This window comes from Malus domestica, chromosome 03, assembly GCF_042453785.1.
Source record: "Malus domestica chromosome 03, GDT2T_hap1".
In the NCBI taxonomy this organism is placed as follows: Eukaryota; Viridiplantae; Streptophyta; class Magnoliopsida; order Rosales; family Rosaceae; genus Malus; species Malus domestica.
Window position 1 is genome coordinate 1,398,611 of NC_091663.1, and position 15,973 is coordinate 1,414,583.

At 36.6% G+C, this 15,973-nt stretch overlaps 3 protein-coding genes across 3 annotated transcripts; 1 reads left to right on the forward strand and 2 right to left on the reverse strand.

The window, feature by feature from the left end:
• Positions 1-913: 913 nt before the first annotated feature.
• On the reverse strand, positions 914-1,643 carry LOC103447066 (histone H3.2). The gene has a single exon (XM_008386238.4). It carries the CDS (start codon positions 1,518-1,520, stop codon positions 1,110-1,112), a length of 411 nt encoding a protein of 136 aa, XP_008384460.1. The 5' UTR covers positions 1,521-1,643; the 3' UTR covers positions 914-1,109.
• A 6,950-nt stretch (positions 1,644-8,593) lies between these two features.
• LOC103447067 (IRK-interacting protein-like) lies at positions 8,594-11,206 on the forward strand. Its single transcript, XM_008386239.4, has 2 exons — positions 8,594-9,144; positions 9,647-11,206. The coding sequence occupies exons 1-2, from the start codon at positions 8,905-8,907 to the stop codon at positions 11,192-11,194; spliced, it is 1,788 nt and encodes a 595-aa protein (XP_008384461.3). The 5' UTR covers positions 8,594-8,904; the 3' UTR covers positions 11,195-11,206.
• Positions 11,207-11,848: 642 nt separating this feature from the next.
• On the reverse strand, positions 11,849-15,565 carry LOC103429814 (carbamoyl phosphate synthase small chain, chloroplastic-like). Its single transcript, XM_029099320.2, has 10 exons — positions 15,326-15,565; positions 14,802-14,934; positions 14,474-14,562; positions 14,329-14,389; positions 14,141-14,208; positions 13,885-14,013; positions 13,678-13,787; positions 12,794-13,141; positions 12,518-12,683; positions 11,849-12,220 (listed from the first exon to the last, which is right to left on the reverse strand). Exons 1-10 carry the CDS (start codon positions 15,453-15,455, stop codon positions 12,171-12,173), a joined length of 1,284 nt encoding a protein of 427 aa, XP_028955153.2. The 5' UTR covers positions 15,456-15,565; the 3' UTR covers positions 11,849-12,170.
• Between the last annotated feature and the right edge of the window lie 408 nt (positions 15,566-15,973).

Below are 15,973 nucleotides of genomic sequence, written 5' to 3' on the forward strand. Positions count from 1 at the left end.
AGGCACGATGCTTCTTCTGTTGGTCGATCTCCTGCTCCCTCTTCTCTTTTCTACTGAGAAATGGTTGTAAAGGAGGGGGAGTGACGGAACCGGAGAAGAAATCAAGGCGGTGGTGGGGGTGGTTGGGCCACAGAGATTGCTAGGTAGAGTTGACAAACGAATCGTGTTTGTTGTGTTTGTGTCATTTTCTTATTATATATGTTATCTTAAGTTCTTAACGAGTTGTGCAGTGTCAAATCCGTTATTTTAATAGGTCATTAACAAGTAACCCAATAACATCCAATTCATTAACGAGTTGTGTCATTTCGTGCTAGGTTGACTAGTAATGCAAGATATCTAGATTCAAAAATATTATCATTACTATCTAATTGTACTACTATTTGTATCATTTCTCTAATAAATATGAGACTCACATTAGCAAACCTCATTTCTAGAGAAATAATACAAATAATAGCACAATAAGTGTAGCATTATACATTTAGATTTGAAAAAAAATATCTTATTATATTTGAAATGAATGACCAAATAATTAATCCAATAAAAATCTATATCGTTAACAAATTGGGAAAAAGATCTTCGCCAAATCCTTTTCCTAAGATCTAAAAAATCTCATAATCGTATACGTTCATTATACATCATACAATCAATTTTCGTTAAGTATTATTTATATTTAATTTAAAATTTATAATCTAAAATAATTTTTAACCACACAACCAACAATAAACAAACACGATCATAAATTTTCAACAAATTGATTAAAAATCTATTGTTTTTGTCATTTTATATCAAGGCAATGGATTGTTAAAAAATTACCATGCCTAGTAAGCAGGTGGTGGGGTTTACTGGGAACAATTTAGACAAACACAGTAGAATTACACAGTTTTTTTTTTTTTGGTAAAATAGAATTACACAGTTTAATTAAAGAAACTGCAAATATTTCGATTCAAATCACAAAACAATATACAAATTCAAGCACAGCAGCTAATCCATGATTGTAAGCAACGACCATATTTCATTAAATTCCTAATCGTAGATAAAAATTAAAACCCCAAATCGACAACAAATTATCGAAACCAGAACCCCTAGAAATTGGGGATTTTTTTTTTCCCTTAAGCCCTCTCGCCTCTGATCCTACGAGCGAGCTGGATGTCCTTGGGCATGATTGTGACCCTCTTGGCATGAATCGCGCAAAGGTTGGTGTCCTCGAACAGACCAACCAAGTACGCCTCCGCCGCCTCCTGAAGGGCCGCCACAGCGCTGCTCTGGAACCTCAGATCGGTCTTGAAGTCCTGGGCGATCTCCCTCACGAGCCTCTGGAACGGAAGCTTGCGGATCAGGAGCTCAGTGCTCTTCTGGTACTTCCTGATCTCCCTCAGCGCCACAGTTCCGGGCCTGAAGCGGTGGGGCTTCTTCACTCCTCCGGTCGCCGGAGCCGACTTCCGGGCAGCCTTGGTGGCCAGCTGCTTCCTTGGGGCTTTGCCTCCGGTGGACTTGCGAGCAGTCTGCTTGGTGCGAGCCATTTGGGATTGAAGTTGGAAGATTGAAGGACTTCGGGAGACTTGGGCTGTTTGTTTCTCGGGAAAATCAGCGAGAAAATGCGATGAATTTGTGAATTTGGAAATATATGATCGGAATTATTTATAGAGTGGAAGAGTAAAAGAAGCGCGAGTTGAAATATTTGGGAAATTTTGAAACTTTGGACGAGCGAATATGAAGCGTTGATTGGTTCTTGTTATGAACGGTGAAGATTTTGTTGGTGGAGTAGAGCGGATAGCGATCCGTGTGCTCTGCTCGCTGTCCAATGGCATTGGTTTTATTACAGCGGCGGCTGGATTTTCAGTGTTTGTCTACTTTTTAAGTTGGCGGGTCAAGTATTTCATTTTTTTGGGGTCAGATGGCGGGTCAAGTTTTGGGTGTTCTCAATATGGGCTGGTCCCGAAAATTATTCAAATGTGAAAGGGGCTCATGAGATAAGATTTCATGGAACATGTGAGATTAAATGTTAGGCCCAAAGAAGGGAAATGGCTTGAACTCGAGAGGGAGAAGGATTTGAACTCGAGATGCATTAATTATTGGGAATTTTAACGAAAAGTTCATGGTATTGTTTATTTTAACGAAAAATCATATTTTTAAACTAAAAATTCAATCATGGTACTATTCACTTTACCCTTTATTTTGTCCTTATCGTTAAAACTCAAAATTTTCAAGTCATTTTCATTAATTTTCCTTTAATTACTAGGACAATTCACCATTTGCAGGGAAAGGAAAATACATGGAGTAATAGATCTTCACATTATCAATGACCATATTTTTGTAAGATCATTATTGTATCTGTATTGATGAGATATGATTAAATGTACGAAGATGTCAAACAAAATTATCCATCAAAATTGCTTGTCGTGTGAATCGTAGATAACTTAATATACTATCGTTGTTCTTAACTGAGACACAATTTGGATTTCATCTCGGAACCTTGTAGGGTTAGGAGTACTCGAGTAAGTTAGTTTGTGTGTGTAATAGATTTTTTTTTTTTATATAGTAACTACTTGTCCTAATTTTGGGGTGATTTCAAATTAATCTTAACAACATTCTTAATAATAATCTAACATTTTGCAAAGTGGACATATGTTAGGTTCACTAGCGTTCAATGGTGTAAACAATTATTAAAGTGAATTTTTATTCTTAAATCATCTATGGAGCTTTAAATCTCCAAATCGATACAGTTTAGCTGCGCAAATTTACAGCTTAACTTGTCTAAAATGAGTTGATTTAGGGAATTAGAGTTCCAAAGACGACAATTAGTAGAGACCAATTTTAATTTGTCCACATCATCATTTAATGCTGGAAAAATCACCACTTTATGTTGTTAAAGTCATCACTTAAAGTTGTTGGCCTAACAAAATGTCTAATTTTTAAACCATTGAGTAGTTACTTAAGTGTAAGAAAACATATTACTGGCAACTACATTTGAATCATTTGAGCTTCCAACACTTTTCAAGTTAGCCTTTTGTATTGCATTGGTGTGGTGATTCCTTCTTTGAATTGAAAACACAACTTTGGGTTCTTTCATATTAATATAAAAAAGTATTACTCCAACGTAGTTGTTTTTGCTTTTTGGCTTTTCTTTTTTCTATAGACTGCGGTAAAGCGTCATTTGCACCTCCAAAAGTAACTGTTGGGTAAAAAATAAAGAAAACTAATGAAAATGGCTTTAAAACTTTGAGTTTTAATGATAAAGACAAAATAAATGGTAAAATGAATAGTACCAGGATTGATTTTTTAGTGTAAAAATGTGATTTTTCGTTAAAGTGAACAATATCAGAAGTTTTTCGTTAAAATTCCCTTTACAAAATATTCTAACATAAAGAGTGCCTACTGCTTACACAGTGCAGTAGGACATCGACATTTCATTTTAGAAGCAAAAAGTTGCCCCAAAAGCTACCAAACCAACTTTATAGAAAAGGGCTCAAAGTTGGTATACAGAGCGCTGAAGATTGAAGACAAGAGTGTCTAATTCATGGGTCAAAGATTTAAGATTGGTACGACTAATTAGTCACCCGATTGATTACTTATCCTGTAGGAGATATTTAATATACTTAATTTGATTGCTTATCCCTTGCTCAAGAATTCTGACCTCGAAAGATACTTCCCTGGAACTAATTCATCTTTTTTTTTATTAGTTAGAATAGAAGGGAACCAATTTTTGCACTTACTTATCTCTTACGGATCCTCACTACTTCTACTAATCTCGAGGGCTCTTCACATTCTTACAACAATATCAAGATACACAACATCAATGCTCAAATGACAGCCTAAACAATTGTCATTGTCGTTTGAGAAGCAACTTCTCTTACTTAACCCTCGGAAAATTTTCTTTGGCTAATACAACACCGTTGTCCTCCAACTCTAGTGCCCATTTTGTTGTCCATTTTGTAGGATTTTTATTTTTATTTTTTTATTAAGTGATATTCTACATAAATTTATCTAAACTACGAGAAGGAGATTCGAACTTGGATGCATATAGAACGGAGCTCCTACACTTCTCTTTTCATTATTGAATGGTGTTAAAGCTTGAATTACAGAAACACAACTTTAGGTCTTGAATTTGAAAAGAAATACTATCGTGTCGTCCAACAAATTTGGTAAAGGAGACTTAAAATAAAAGAGAAAAGGGCAACAAAATTGGACATTTCATTTTAGAAGGAAAAAAATGCCCTAATCTACCAACTTTATAGAAAAGAGCTGAAAGTTGGTATAACTCTGAATCTGAAGAAGTTGTGCGGAAGAGTGTAGACAGTAGTATCGATTTCGTGGGTCAAGATCGATTAAGATTGGTATGACTAATGACAAGCTAGCTTAACTAATCCAACACTATTACGTGAGTCTTCCTTGTGGCCATAAATATGTAGTATAAGAGCATCTTCAAGAGAGTTTACAAAACTAAATTTGAAGTGCAACATAAGATGTTTATGCTCCAATAAAGTTGTTAAACAAGTCTTCAAATTTAGAAAATGTCATATACTCTCTAGATTTAGAAACTCTCTATCCCACTCTTCATATATTCTTTTTATTATATAATGTGTCTTTGTCAAATTTTTTCCCAAAAATGAAACATTAAAATAAGTTCATATGAAGGGAAGTAATAAAAAAATACTAAGATTTGTGGAATCTGTTGGAGCAAATTTGAGAATCAACAAGTTTCAGTTTTCAAACTGACGTGTGGGTCAACAAATTTGTATTTAGAGTCACATCTATAAAAATTGTTGGAGATGCTCTAAGTTGTAAAACTTCAACTTTTCTTCAATAATCTGGACCGCTCAGTAGCATAGGGGGAATTCATAACAAAATCACTCATTATTTGCAACACCTGCAATTCTAATTAATAGGCTAATTAAGGTGAGGTTATTTCAATGTGGAAGCTAAATGGTCGGAGTAGTAGTGCCTCAACTTGTATGAAAGCAATGAACGATATTGACAAGGCAATATATGGTCCCACATTCTCAGACCAAAATCAACCCTAAGGCATGAAGACATCTATACAAACAAAGAAGAAACTGAGGATATGTATTATTTACTAATTCAGAAGATAAAAGAAACAAAATAAGCACGTAACCCTAATTGTTTTAGAACTACAATAGACAAACGTGGATCCCCACAGAAAAACAAAGACACGGGTAACAACAACGACATGAATACTATAATAACCCTAGTATTGGTAATGAGCAGTGGGTAATGAAAAAGAAAACAAAAACCCTAACGAATCCGCTTTTACTAGGATCAAACAATCAAAACATGACAAAATCCAAGCATCATACGAGCAAGTCCAGCAAGAATTTTAGCACCTCCCCTCTTTCTGCTTCTTGCTTTAAGAAACTCAGCTTCGTAAATAGAAATAAAAATACTTAAAATGGCAGAGTATATTGGTACCATATAAATATGCGTGTGTGTGTGCGCGCGCGCAGATTGCACAACGTGGTAGGGGAGAAGGCGTTGTTTTGGTATCTGTGGCGGGCATTTTTAGTGGAAGATAAAGTACCATGCATCAAGCTAGGGTTTAGGGTTATCAGCCTGCTGTATGTTATTTGCTGTATTCTTTTGGAGTAACTCGGTTGCATCTTTGCTTGTATCTAATATATTCCGTTTGGTACAGAGTGAAAGAGACCAAAAGCAAACTCTCTTTGTTTCTCTCAAGAGAAAATGAAAACTAATTGCCACCGTACATTCACAATCTGCGATCAGAATCTAACATAAACTATCCCACTAGGCCGTATTGAAATTTTCATAAAAACAGTTACAATATTGAAATAAGACTTAGGGATGTCATATGTGAGAGGCACTTCCATTTGTATTATCTATGTCCTTATTTTCGAAAAAGAAAAAGGATGTCCCCATTTTTAAGAAAAAGTTCACACATTCTTTTTAAGGTTACCGTATAATGCATTTTAGCAATGTAAACCATCTATATTATAAGTCATACTTCAATATTCATTTCTACCAAAAATCATCATCATTCGAAACTGTTTGGTTATATAAACTGTGTACCAAAACACTATGTTAGATGAAAATGTAGATCATCAAATAACTAGAAAAGCCGGTTTTGTGCAGGAATAATCCTCAGAAGAGGAAAACAAAAAAACAAAAAAAAAATTGAACGTCTTCGGTAATTGGATTGCACCCGAAAAAAAAAATCTTTATGTTGAACTAAAATTACTGGCAGACAGTCTAGTTAGTAGCAAGCAATGGGAAACCCCTAACATTGTATGAGTTATCTCGTTAAAGAAGGATGATTAAATATAGGGAACTTTAATAAAAAGTATCTGGTACTGTTCACTTTAACGAAAAACCACATTTTTATACTAAAAAATCAATCATGGTACTATTCACTTTACCCTTTATTTTGTCCTTACCATTAAAACTCAAAATTTTCAAGTCATTTCATTAGTTTTCCTTTAAATATATAATTATTGGATCATTTGCTTCTACAACAATTTAAGAGCCATCGAATGGGAATGAGTTAGGATTGTGTTTTCTATTAATGGGTATCAACGTGAAATGGGACACAATAACAAATAGCCAAAACCAATAAGAAAACAGCTGTGTGTCAACCCTACGTAGTGGTGTCCACATTCGCACTGAAAAAATACTGGTTATAAGGCATAAGTGAACCTTAAGACAGCGGAATTTGACATAAGCTAAGCCAACTTTAACTCATTCTAAACAAGAAACTAATAATTTCCAATCTATTTTGTTGGGGACAAAATATGAGAGATTTCAAACCTATTTCAATTTTTTTAAAGACTACTTTGTGATTAATTTAAGTATAATCCGTAAAATGCAGTTGATTTACAAAGAAAATTAGTAAACACCTTTTTGCATGTGGAGGTTAACAAACTCTAGCATTTGGGTGGGGGGTTGGTGATCAGAAAGTTAATCTCATTTAAATAGTCACTTCTTCTAAACACAAATATTGAAAACAACGAACATAAAAGTTAAATATTTCCTTAATCCTACATGGAATTCCTTTGCCAAAATAACCAAAATAATAAGGGCTCGTTTGGAATTGTATTTTTAAAATTACTGAAAGTGCTCTTGGTAGAATTGATTTTGGGTTTCAAAAACACTTCAAAGACTTTTTGAAAGAAGCATTAGGTATGTGTTTCTGGCAGGAATCACTTCAAGTGCTTTTCTAGGATCCACTTTGATTTTTATTAAAACTTGGTTTCAAAAACATTTTTATCAAAAACACTTTCAATCATTTTAAAAATATTTTCAAATGAGCCCTAATACATTAAACCTTCCAATAAACTAAGTCTTGCGTTTTTCAAACTACCCATCCTTCTTACATGCCCATGAGGCCAACATAAAATTTAAGCATGGGCAGTTTGGTAAATCTACTAGTACAAGGTGATGACCCATTAATTTGGAGAAGAGATCCTCTCTGGATATCTTTCATCAAGGTCACCGGATCAAGTGATCTGGGTCTTTGAAATTTCATCCAACAGTCCACTTATTTTCATCCTTGAAAAGCTATAATAATTTTTTACTGTTGGATAAAATTTCAAAGGTCCATATCATTTGATCCGGTAATTTTGATGGAAGAGATCCGGAGAGGATCTCTTCTCATTAATTTGGTCCCCTCTGTTGCACTGGACTTTACAAGATTCGCTAATTACAGAAAGGCTAGACAATGAGTGTTTGGAAGGTTTTGGATATTTCTGTCCTCAAACCCCCACTCCCTTTCGGCCCTTGGATTGGACAGCTCAGAATTTTTTTTTCATGGACCAAACTACCCTCATCCCATACTAAATGAGTGTGTGAATCAAACTATGATTGTAAGTGCAAAGATAAGTACTTTAACGTTAATTTTCACTTTAACTGGAACTGCAAAGATAAGTACTCTACCACTAATTCTTATTCTGACGGTCATATATAGATAAATGCTCTATCATTAAAATTAAAATCTCTAGAATAGAATTCACATTTCCTCAAATGTGAACATAGTCGAGGACAATATAATGCCAAATGATTTCCAAACTTATTGGGGATTAGAAGGTATCACCATGTCAAAATTTTATGTTATATTCTCACATGTAAATTTTGTACAAAACTATAGTTTCATGAGCAATTTACCCATGCATTATTGCTTATGACTTTCAATTTTGACAAGCCGAAATTAAGCTATCGTGGTGAGTTTGTTTTGTATTTTCTTTGTACGTCAGTTAATCACATTTATTTTCTTTCTTTCTTTGACCCTTTTGAAAGAAAAAAATAACATGTGTAATCAATATGCACATGAAATTAAGAGGACCAACTCACTTAGATCATCAATTGCTATCATTACATAAAGTATTTCACAATTAAAGTGGGCATCATCATTCATCACTTCTTCAAAGTTCAAACAATTGTTAGGGTAGTGGAACATAGAGTGGAGAACTTCTCATGAAACCAAGCAATCATGTTCACAGTAGTACCACCACCTTATGTTGGTTGCATGGTTATTTTAGGAAACCATGGCCCCAAGGACATTTTGGTCAATTTAGTTTATACCAAAACCATACCTCCTACATCGAGTAAGAGTTACCCCTCTCACTCTCACTCTCTCTCTCTCTCTCTCTCTCTCTCTGTGCTTCACATGCTCTCATTCTATCAAAATCCATAAGAACCAAGACAAAGAAGCTCATTGGCATAGGGTACCCCCTACTCTCTCTCTCTCTCTCTCTCTCTCTCTCTCTCTAAAATTCTCTGGTTTTCCAAGATTCCACTGTAGATATGATCATCTCTGCATACTAAACCGAACCATTGGATTCCCACTCCTTCATTCTCTCTGTTCTTATCTCTCCCTGAACAGTCTCACTCTCACCCCACTCCTCCTCTGCCCTCCTCTGTTTTTCTCTCTTGTTTTTCATGGCTTCTTTTACTACAAATACTAACAACTCTCAACCCCAAGAGAATAATTCCAATGTCTCAAACGATGTCAGGAGGCAGGAAATCCAAGCCGCCGTTGCCAAAGCAGTGGAGCTGAGAGCTCTCCATGCTGCTCTGGTTCAAGGAAGCAGCCCTGCAAATCTCAGGTTCCGTTCTTCTTCCCCTGCCTCCCGCCCTGCCTCCCAGTTCTCTGCTCAGGACTACCCCGTTTTCACTCCGGTGAGTCGAAATTTTCGACGTTCTTCATTTTTCGTTCTCTAGTTTCCGGAATTTGCTCTGTTTTCTCTACTACTGTCATACAATTTGTTCTTTGCTTTTAATAAATATTTTTAGTTTTTAGGTGGTTTTTTTTTTGGGTATTGCGAGCGTGCCACTACTTCGTTTTCATTTTTTTTAGCATGGACTTTGCTTTGTTTTCTTTGTTATTGTGAGAAATTTTTATTCTTTGGATATATCAAAAGCGAATCCCGAAGATATAAAAGGGACGACAGAAGGAGAAAATTAGAACGTCAAAGTCACAAACCCTCGTATATTAGAGTTAGGCCAGTTGTTTTTATGCGTACTTGAGTTAGGCCAGTTGGTTACGACCTTAAAAAGTTGGAACGCTCCCCTCGTATATTAGAGTAGTTTAGATCTTCGTATTTAAAATATAATAATAAGGATTGTATTTTGGGGTTAATAAGTGCCGGATGAGTTCACTAAATTTGGAGACATTTTACAGAGTTATGAAGATGAACCACTGCCCGGATTTCAACAAATTCCGACAATGAATCGAAGGTTATCCGAGAATTGTGACGAGTACGGCGGGCTAGAAGGAAATGTGGATGAAACAGTTGCATCAAATTACAAGGAAAACTCATCTTCAAGAAAAGGGTTTCCTTCCGATTTTGCCAACTTAGAGTCCCATGCTTGTCCAGCCGAGGATCACAAGTCTGTGACAAGCTCTTCATGTGCAAACAATATCACTGTGCTTGAAACATCGCCTGCCAAGGAATACTTCAGGTCGAGAAGGCGAAATAGTTTGGGGGATTTCAACTCGGTTTCATCTTGTAATCGATGCAAGCCTGCGATCATAACAAGCGAATCGGAGGTTGGGACGAGGAACTACAGGAATTCTAACAGTGTTGTGCCGTTGACAGATTCACATTCTTCTGTTCGGTCGCAACCAAAGAGTCGGGGAGTCATTTCGTGGTTGTTTCCCAAGTTAAGGAAGAAGCACAAGAACGAAAGCTCTCCAAACCGAACAGAACCAGAGGAAGTTTCTCAGGTTTATAGGGACTTGGGGATAATGTCAATTGAGACGTTGAGGAAACAGCTCACAGAAGCGAATGAGCAGAGAGATGCCGCGTTAATGGAGGTTTCCGAGATGAGATCTTCGCTCGGGGAGCTGAAACAGAAGATGGACTACTTGGAAACTTACTGTGAAGAGCTGAAGAGAGCTTTGAGACAAGCAACACATACCAAGAATTCCCAAATCCCTGAAAAGCTTGGGAACTTCCCAAAGAGTGGCAAATCCAACGATGGGAATGCAGAGAACCTAATGCCGGTCAGCGAGGAAGTAATGGTGGAAGGTTTCTTACAGATAGTATCAGAAGCAAGACTGTCTGTAAAACAGTTCTGCAAGATCCTTGTAGCGCAGATCGAAGTAACAGATAACACCCTGGTGGATAATTTGAACATGCTTCTCGAGCCGTTCAAATTGTCATTGAGTTCCAAGCACTCCAAGGAAGTGTTGTACCATTTGGAAGCCATCATCAACCAGTCACTCTACCAAGACTTCGAGAACTGTATGTTTCAGAAAAATGGCTCGCCGAAGATTTTAGATCCTCACCAAGCACGCCAAGCGCAGTTTTCTTCGTTCGTTGCCCTCAGAAACTTGAGCTGGAACGAAGTATTAAGAAAGGGAACGAAGTATTACTGCGAAGAATTCAGTAAGTTTTGCGATCAGAAGATGAGTTGCATCATTACAACACTAAATTGGACAAGGCCGTGGCCGGAGCAGGTTCTTCAAGAATTCTTTGTTGCTACCAAGTGCATTTGGTTGCTTCATTTGCTTGCATTTTCGTTCAATCCGCCTCTCGGGATTTTGAGGGTGGAGGAGAATAGGAGCTTTGATCCGCATTACATGGATGACATGTTCATGGACAGGCAGAGATCGCTCGGTCCGAGCCGGGTTAAGATTATGGTAGTGCCAGGGTTTTATGTTCAGGATAGGGTTTTAAGGTGTAAGGTTCTTTGCAGATATAAGTCTGCAGGTTCAGTAAATTGATCCCTTCTTATATATATATATATATCAATCAATTATTGTTTTTTTTTTAATTATTTTGTATGGATTAACTATTCAACTACCATCGATGCTTCAACTATATAAGGCTTAATTTATTGGATTTATCATCATGTAGTGATAGAGTAGTCGAAAGATAATATTTGTGGTAAAAATATTATGATTTAAGCATCCGTGGTATAGTCCGTTAGGATTTAAGCTCAATAAAAGTTCTGTCAATTGTTAGCATCGAAGCCTCACATGTGAGGCTAAGAAAATAAAGTTAGCCTCCCATGCTAACAATTAACAGAGAGTTCTGTTTTGACCACACATGTGACTCACGTTCTAACAATTAACGGAGAGTTGACAAATCTTTTAATTTTAAACATTAGGACTTCCCCACATGCGCTTCTCCTGAATTTTTTAACCAAAGGGTCTATCTTCCTCACCACTAGGATTAACAATCCAATTAGGCCATTATATAAATGTTGATACTGTGTTCATAGGGTTATGAGCAAAAGTCTACGGAGCAAATTACTAGCGATGTGACATCATTTCATTAGGTTGTTGGACTAGTAAGATGATCAGGCGGTATGACCCAAGTTTTTCCTCCTCAACCAGAACCTGCTTATAAGTGAGACAATCTCAACAATCTATGGATTCTTGAGCACAAAAATATAGACTGAAATTGTATTGCAAGCACGCAGAATAACCGTCCTACTGAACCACTTACAGCATACAAAACAAGGACAAAAGACTCAAATAGAGCTAAACTTCAGGGGTGGCAAGTATTCGTCTCAAAACTTCAGTTGTTAACAACGTTATGACTAGAAAAAAACGAGGAAGAACTCATAACTATTTTTCTGCAACTGCAAATGCAAATCCCAAATATACGAGAAGAGGCCGGATTTATGCATGACCATTTGAACCCTCGCCGCCTCAGGGCATGCCGTCCATCAACTGAAGCTCAGTGCAGATACCTTCATGCATTTACTTTTACCTTCTTCATCAGCTCTATAAATTCACTAAAAACTGCAGTAAAAAACAATCCCTTAACTTTTTTGTAATTTAACATTACACAGTATGTAAAATTGTAAAGAAATGGTACCATAAGTGTGATAGAAAGTAGCTAGAAAGAAGCAACAGGAAAAAGAAAAGCCCTCGTAAGTTCGTAACTATGAGCTCTAGCTTCACCTTTCAGTAGGTGATGAAATTCCTAGATTTCTTGTTAAAAGTGCATATCTCTAATTGGTGCAAAGCATCTACAGCAGATAACACTAGTAAATTTAATGTTTACTTATCAGTATGTAGAAACACAGTTCACATTACCATAGTCCGAATCATGAGGTCCTGGAGATGCTTCAGGGTGGTACTGAATAGACATGATGTGTCGTGCAGGATAGGCAAGGCCAGCACAACTTCCATCATTGAGATTGACATGAGTTACTTCTACACCCTCCGGAAGTGATCCAGCCTCAACTGCAAAGTTGTGGTTCTGCAACAAAATTAGAGGATAAAAAGGTTCATATATGTCCATTACTTCGACATGTTTACTTTAGACAGTACAAAATTTTCGAACATAATAAATTTCTAACATTGACATACCTGAGCACTTATCTCAACATGTCCAGTACGAAGATTACGGACTGGATGATTTCCTCCATGGTGGCCAAACTTCATTTTGAAAGTTTTACCGCCTAATGCCAGGCCAAGCAACTGATGGCCCATGCAAATTCCAAAAACTGGAACCTTCCCAAGAATCTCCTTGACTGTTTCAACAGCATAGGGAACAGCAGATGGGTCTCCAGGGCCATTGCTGAAAAGGACCCCATCTGGTTTCATTTTAAGAGTCTTTGATGCTGGCCATGTTGAAGGCACAACAGTAATTTTACAACCATACGAAGCCAAGCGCCTGAGTATATTATGCTTGATTCCAAAATCATATGCAACCACCTAAAATTCAGACAGACTGGAATAAGATAAAAGGTCAACTAAGACCAAAGTACCAACATCAGAGCAATACTGGTCCTTTAGCAAATGTGTTTGCCTTTCGCTTTATAGTTAAAGAGATAAAGGAAGGGATGGGGAAGGAGAGAAACAAGAGATGCGACACATGACAAAAAGAGCATGCATAATAGGATACAATTAGAACTAAAAAGCAATTTACTTCCAAAACCATCCTATATATTTTTTTCCTTCATCTCTGTTCTCCTCTCAGAGGTCGCACTTGGTGCGATGGCAAGTGCCTTCGCCCATGAGCGGTAGGTCTCGGGTTCGAGACTTGGGAGCAGCCTCTCCATAAATGGGGGTAAGGCTAGCCGACATTTACCTCTCCCAGACCCTGCGTAAAGCGGGAGCCTTGTGCACTGGGTACGACCTTTATCTCTATTCTCCTCTCCTTTTCCCCTCTTGTCAATTTAAAAACAAAGAACGAAAATGATACCAAACATTCTGTTTAGCAATTCAAATTTAACTCAATACTGACTTACATGAAATGCATCTCCATCTCTTTTACTGGAGTTAAATGCCCACTCTGAGTCTGTTTTATCAACCCAATCATGAGGGGCCTTACATGACACACCACTTATTAGATCGACCCCTGCAAAATTAAAACAAGAAACCTTGGAATTTTAATCCTTAAACTTGATTTCTTTTTCTGTTACTTCCTTTGACTCATTTAACTAACAAGTACTTACCAACAATGTCCCACGAACGAGACATTTCCAATAGTTCTTCATCTGATTTTGTCTTTTCTGTGCTTAAAACACCAATAAGGCTTCCATCTTGCCTTAATCTTCGGGTGATAGCACGTGTGTCAACGTCATCTGTTTCATAATCAATCAGCACCAAAAGCAAAACGTCAGAAATCATACACAAACAGCATAGCACACCAATTAACATGATTCTGCAAAATATTAGTTCCTTAAAGATTAATGCCCAGGTCTAACTTACAAATTCCCATGATGTTCCTTTCTGCTAAATAATCACCAATTGTTTCTGCACATCTCCAATTTGAAGTACTGCAAATTAACAATCACACAGTTTAGTTTATTGCCAAAACTGAGCATCACAGCTCAATCACGGAAATGGCTGATATTAATGTTCCTAGAGCAGTATTTGAAGAAGGACCAATTGGTCACCTGATGCTTAAACTTCTGATCACCAGACCGGCAAGGAAGCATTTCCTTGATTCTTCATCATCTGATAAGGATGACACCAATATCAGAATTCATCATATCCAAGACGGTATAAATTTCAAAACTTGAGAAAGAAAACTTCACCTACCAAAATTTACACCAGTATTTCCAATATGTGGGTTTGTCATCAGGACAAATTGGCCAGCATAACTAGGATCTGTAATAATTTCTTGGTACCTGCGTAAATATGTAAAATGTCCGTATATCAGACTCCGTATATTACAGGCTGAAATTATGAATTCCTCGACATTGATACCCAACCACAGAGGAGGTAACTAGTTCCACTTATACAAGTACCAAATTTATGTTACAATGTTAACATATGCAGCTAAGTCCCACAAACGGAGAGAACCTGACACCAAAGTTCAAATGTTAAGATAAATTGCTGGGAGATACAAAATCATAAGTCATCTCACCCAGTCAAGGATGTATTGAATACAACTTCACCAACTTGGGTCCCTGAAGCGCCAAACGACTTCGCTCTCCAGATTGAACCATCTTCAAGCACAAGCCTAGCATCTGAGGTCTTCCAAGGTCTTTCTGCCAAATCTAAACCCCAACAAACAATACAAAACACACAGAACCATATATTTTTAATAATAAAACTACAAATTTAATCTGTATTATAAAGAAATTATCAACAATCAAGATTATAAACCTCCGAGAGTGAATTCTGCGCTTAAGAACAAGAAATTCAATAAAACTGAATAAACCCATCATTTGTTTTTCACTTTTATTAAAAAAAAATTCACATTCCTGGGCATAAAACTGAAGTTCTATGGCACGCAATTAACTTGTTTTTCATCTAATTACTGTAAAGACACAGTCTTTTTTTCTAATATAAAACAAATATTTTAAATATTCATGCGCATTAATGTATTGGAAAAGTTGGAAGAGTGAAAGAAAACAGTTGAAACAAGAGGTGACGGCAGAGCAGAACCTGGGACGGTGGTTGAGATGGCGGAGGAGCATCGGATGGTGAAAGCTCTGAGCTTTGATGGGTTTGGAGACTTGGGATGGAATAAAGTCAACGGATTTATAAGAGCTAATTCCATAGCTGCTGCGGCCATTCTCCTCTCTCTGTTGCGGCTGTGGATTATTTTGGCTTTGCTATGCGTCAGTGTTAGAGAGAGAGAGAGAGAGAGAGAGAGAGTAGAATATAGAAAAGGGACATACAAACGACACATCATACTTTTTTAATCGTCGGACATTAAAAAAAAACAAAAAAACAAACAAACAAAATGTTATTCTTATTATATTTTTATAAATAATGCTAGCGAAACTAAATTTGCAAACAAAGTTTTAAAAATTAAAAGATATGTAAGTTGATGAATGATTTATTACTTACACGTTGATAAACATGCTTACTTCTATTCGTAACACATCATTTAGTTTATAAATTTAGCCTCTCTAACATTATCCTATTTTTATGTCACATTTGTATCATATTTCATCGGACCTGCATGTGTGTCTCATTTCTATCAGAAAAGTGAAAGAAATATAGTATGAAAAATGTGGTAAAAGTAGTATTTATGTAAAAAAAATGCAATAAGAGGTAAAGCTTAGGAAAGCAACTAATAAATTAACA

Bases quoted from the DNA above. Each gene is read 5' to 3' on its own strand.
- LOC103447066 (XM_008386238.4), bottom strand. From the start codon at position 1,520: ATGGCTCGCACCAAGCAGACTGCTCGCAAGTCCACCGGAGGCAAAGCC.
- LOC103447067 (XM_008386239.4), top strand. From the start codon at position 8,905: ATGGCTTCTTTTACTACAAATACTAACAACTCTCAACCCCAAGAGAAT. The intron at 9,145-9,646 runs GTGAGTCGAAAT...GACATTTTACAG, and splicing joins ACTACCCCGTTTTCACTCCG to AGTTATGAAGATGAACCACT.
- LOC103429814 (XM_029099320.2), bottom strand. From the start codon at position 15,455: ATGGCCGCAGCAGCTATGGAATTAGCTCTTATAAATCCGTTGACTTTA. The intron at 14,563-14,801 runs GTGAGATGACTT...ATATTTACGCAG, and splicing joins TTCAATACATCCTTGACTGG to GTACCAAGAAATTATTACAG. The intron at 12,684-12,793 runs GTATGTCAATGT...ATTTTGTTGCAG, and splicing joins ATGTTGAGATAAGTGCTCAG to AACCACAACTTTGCAGTTGA.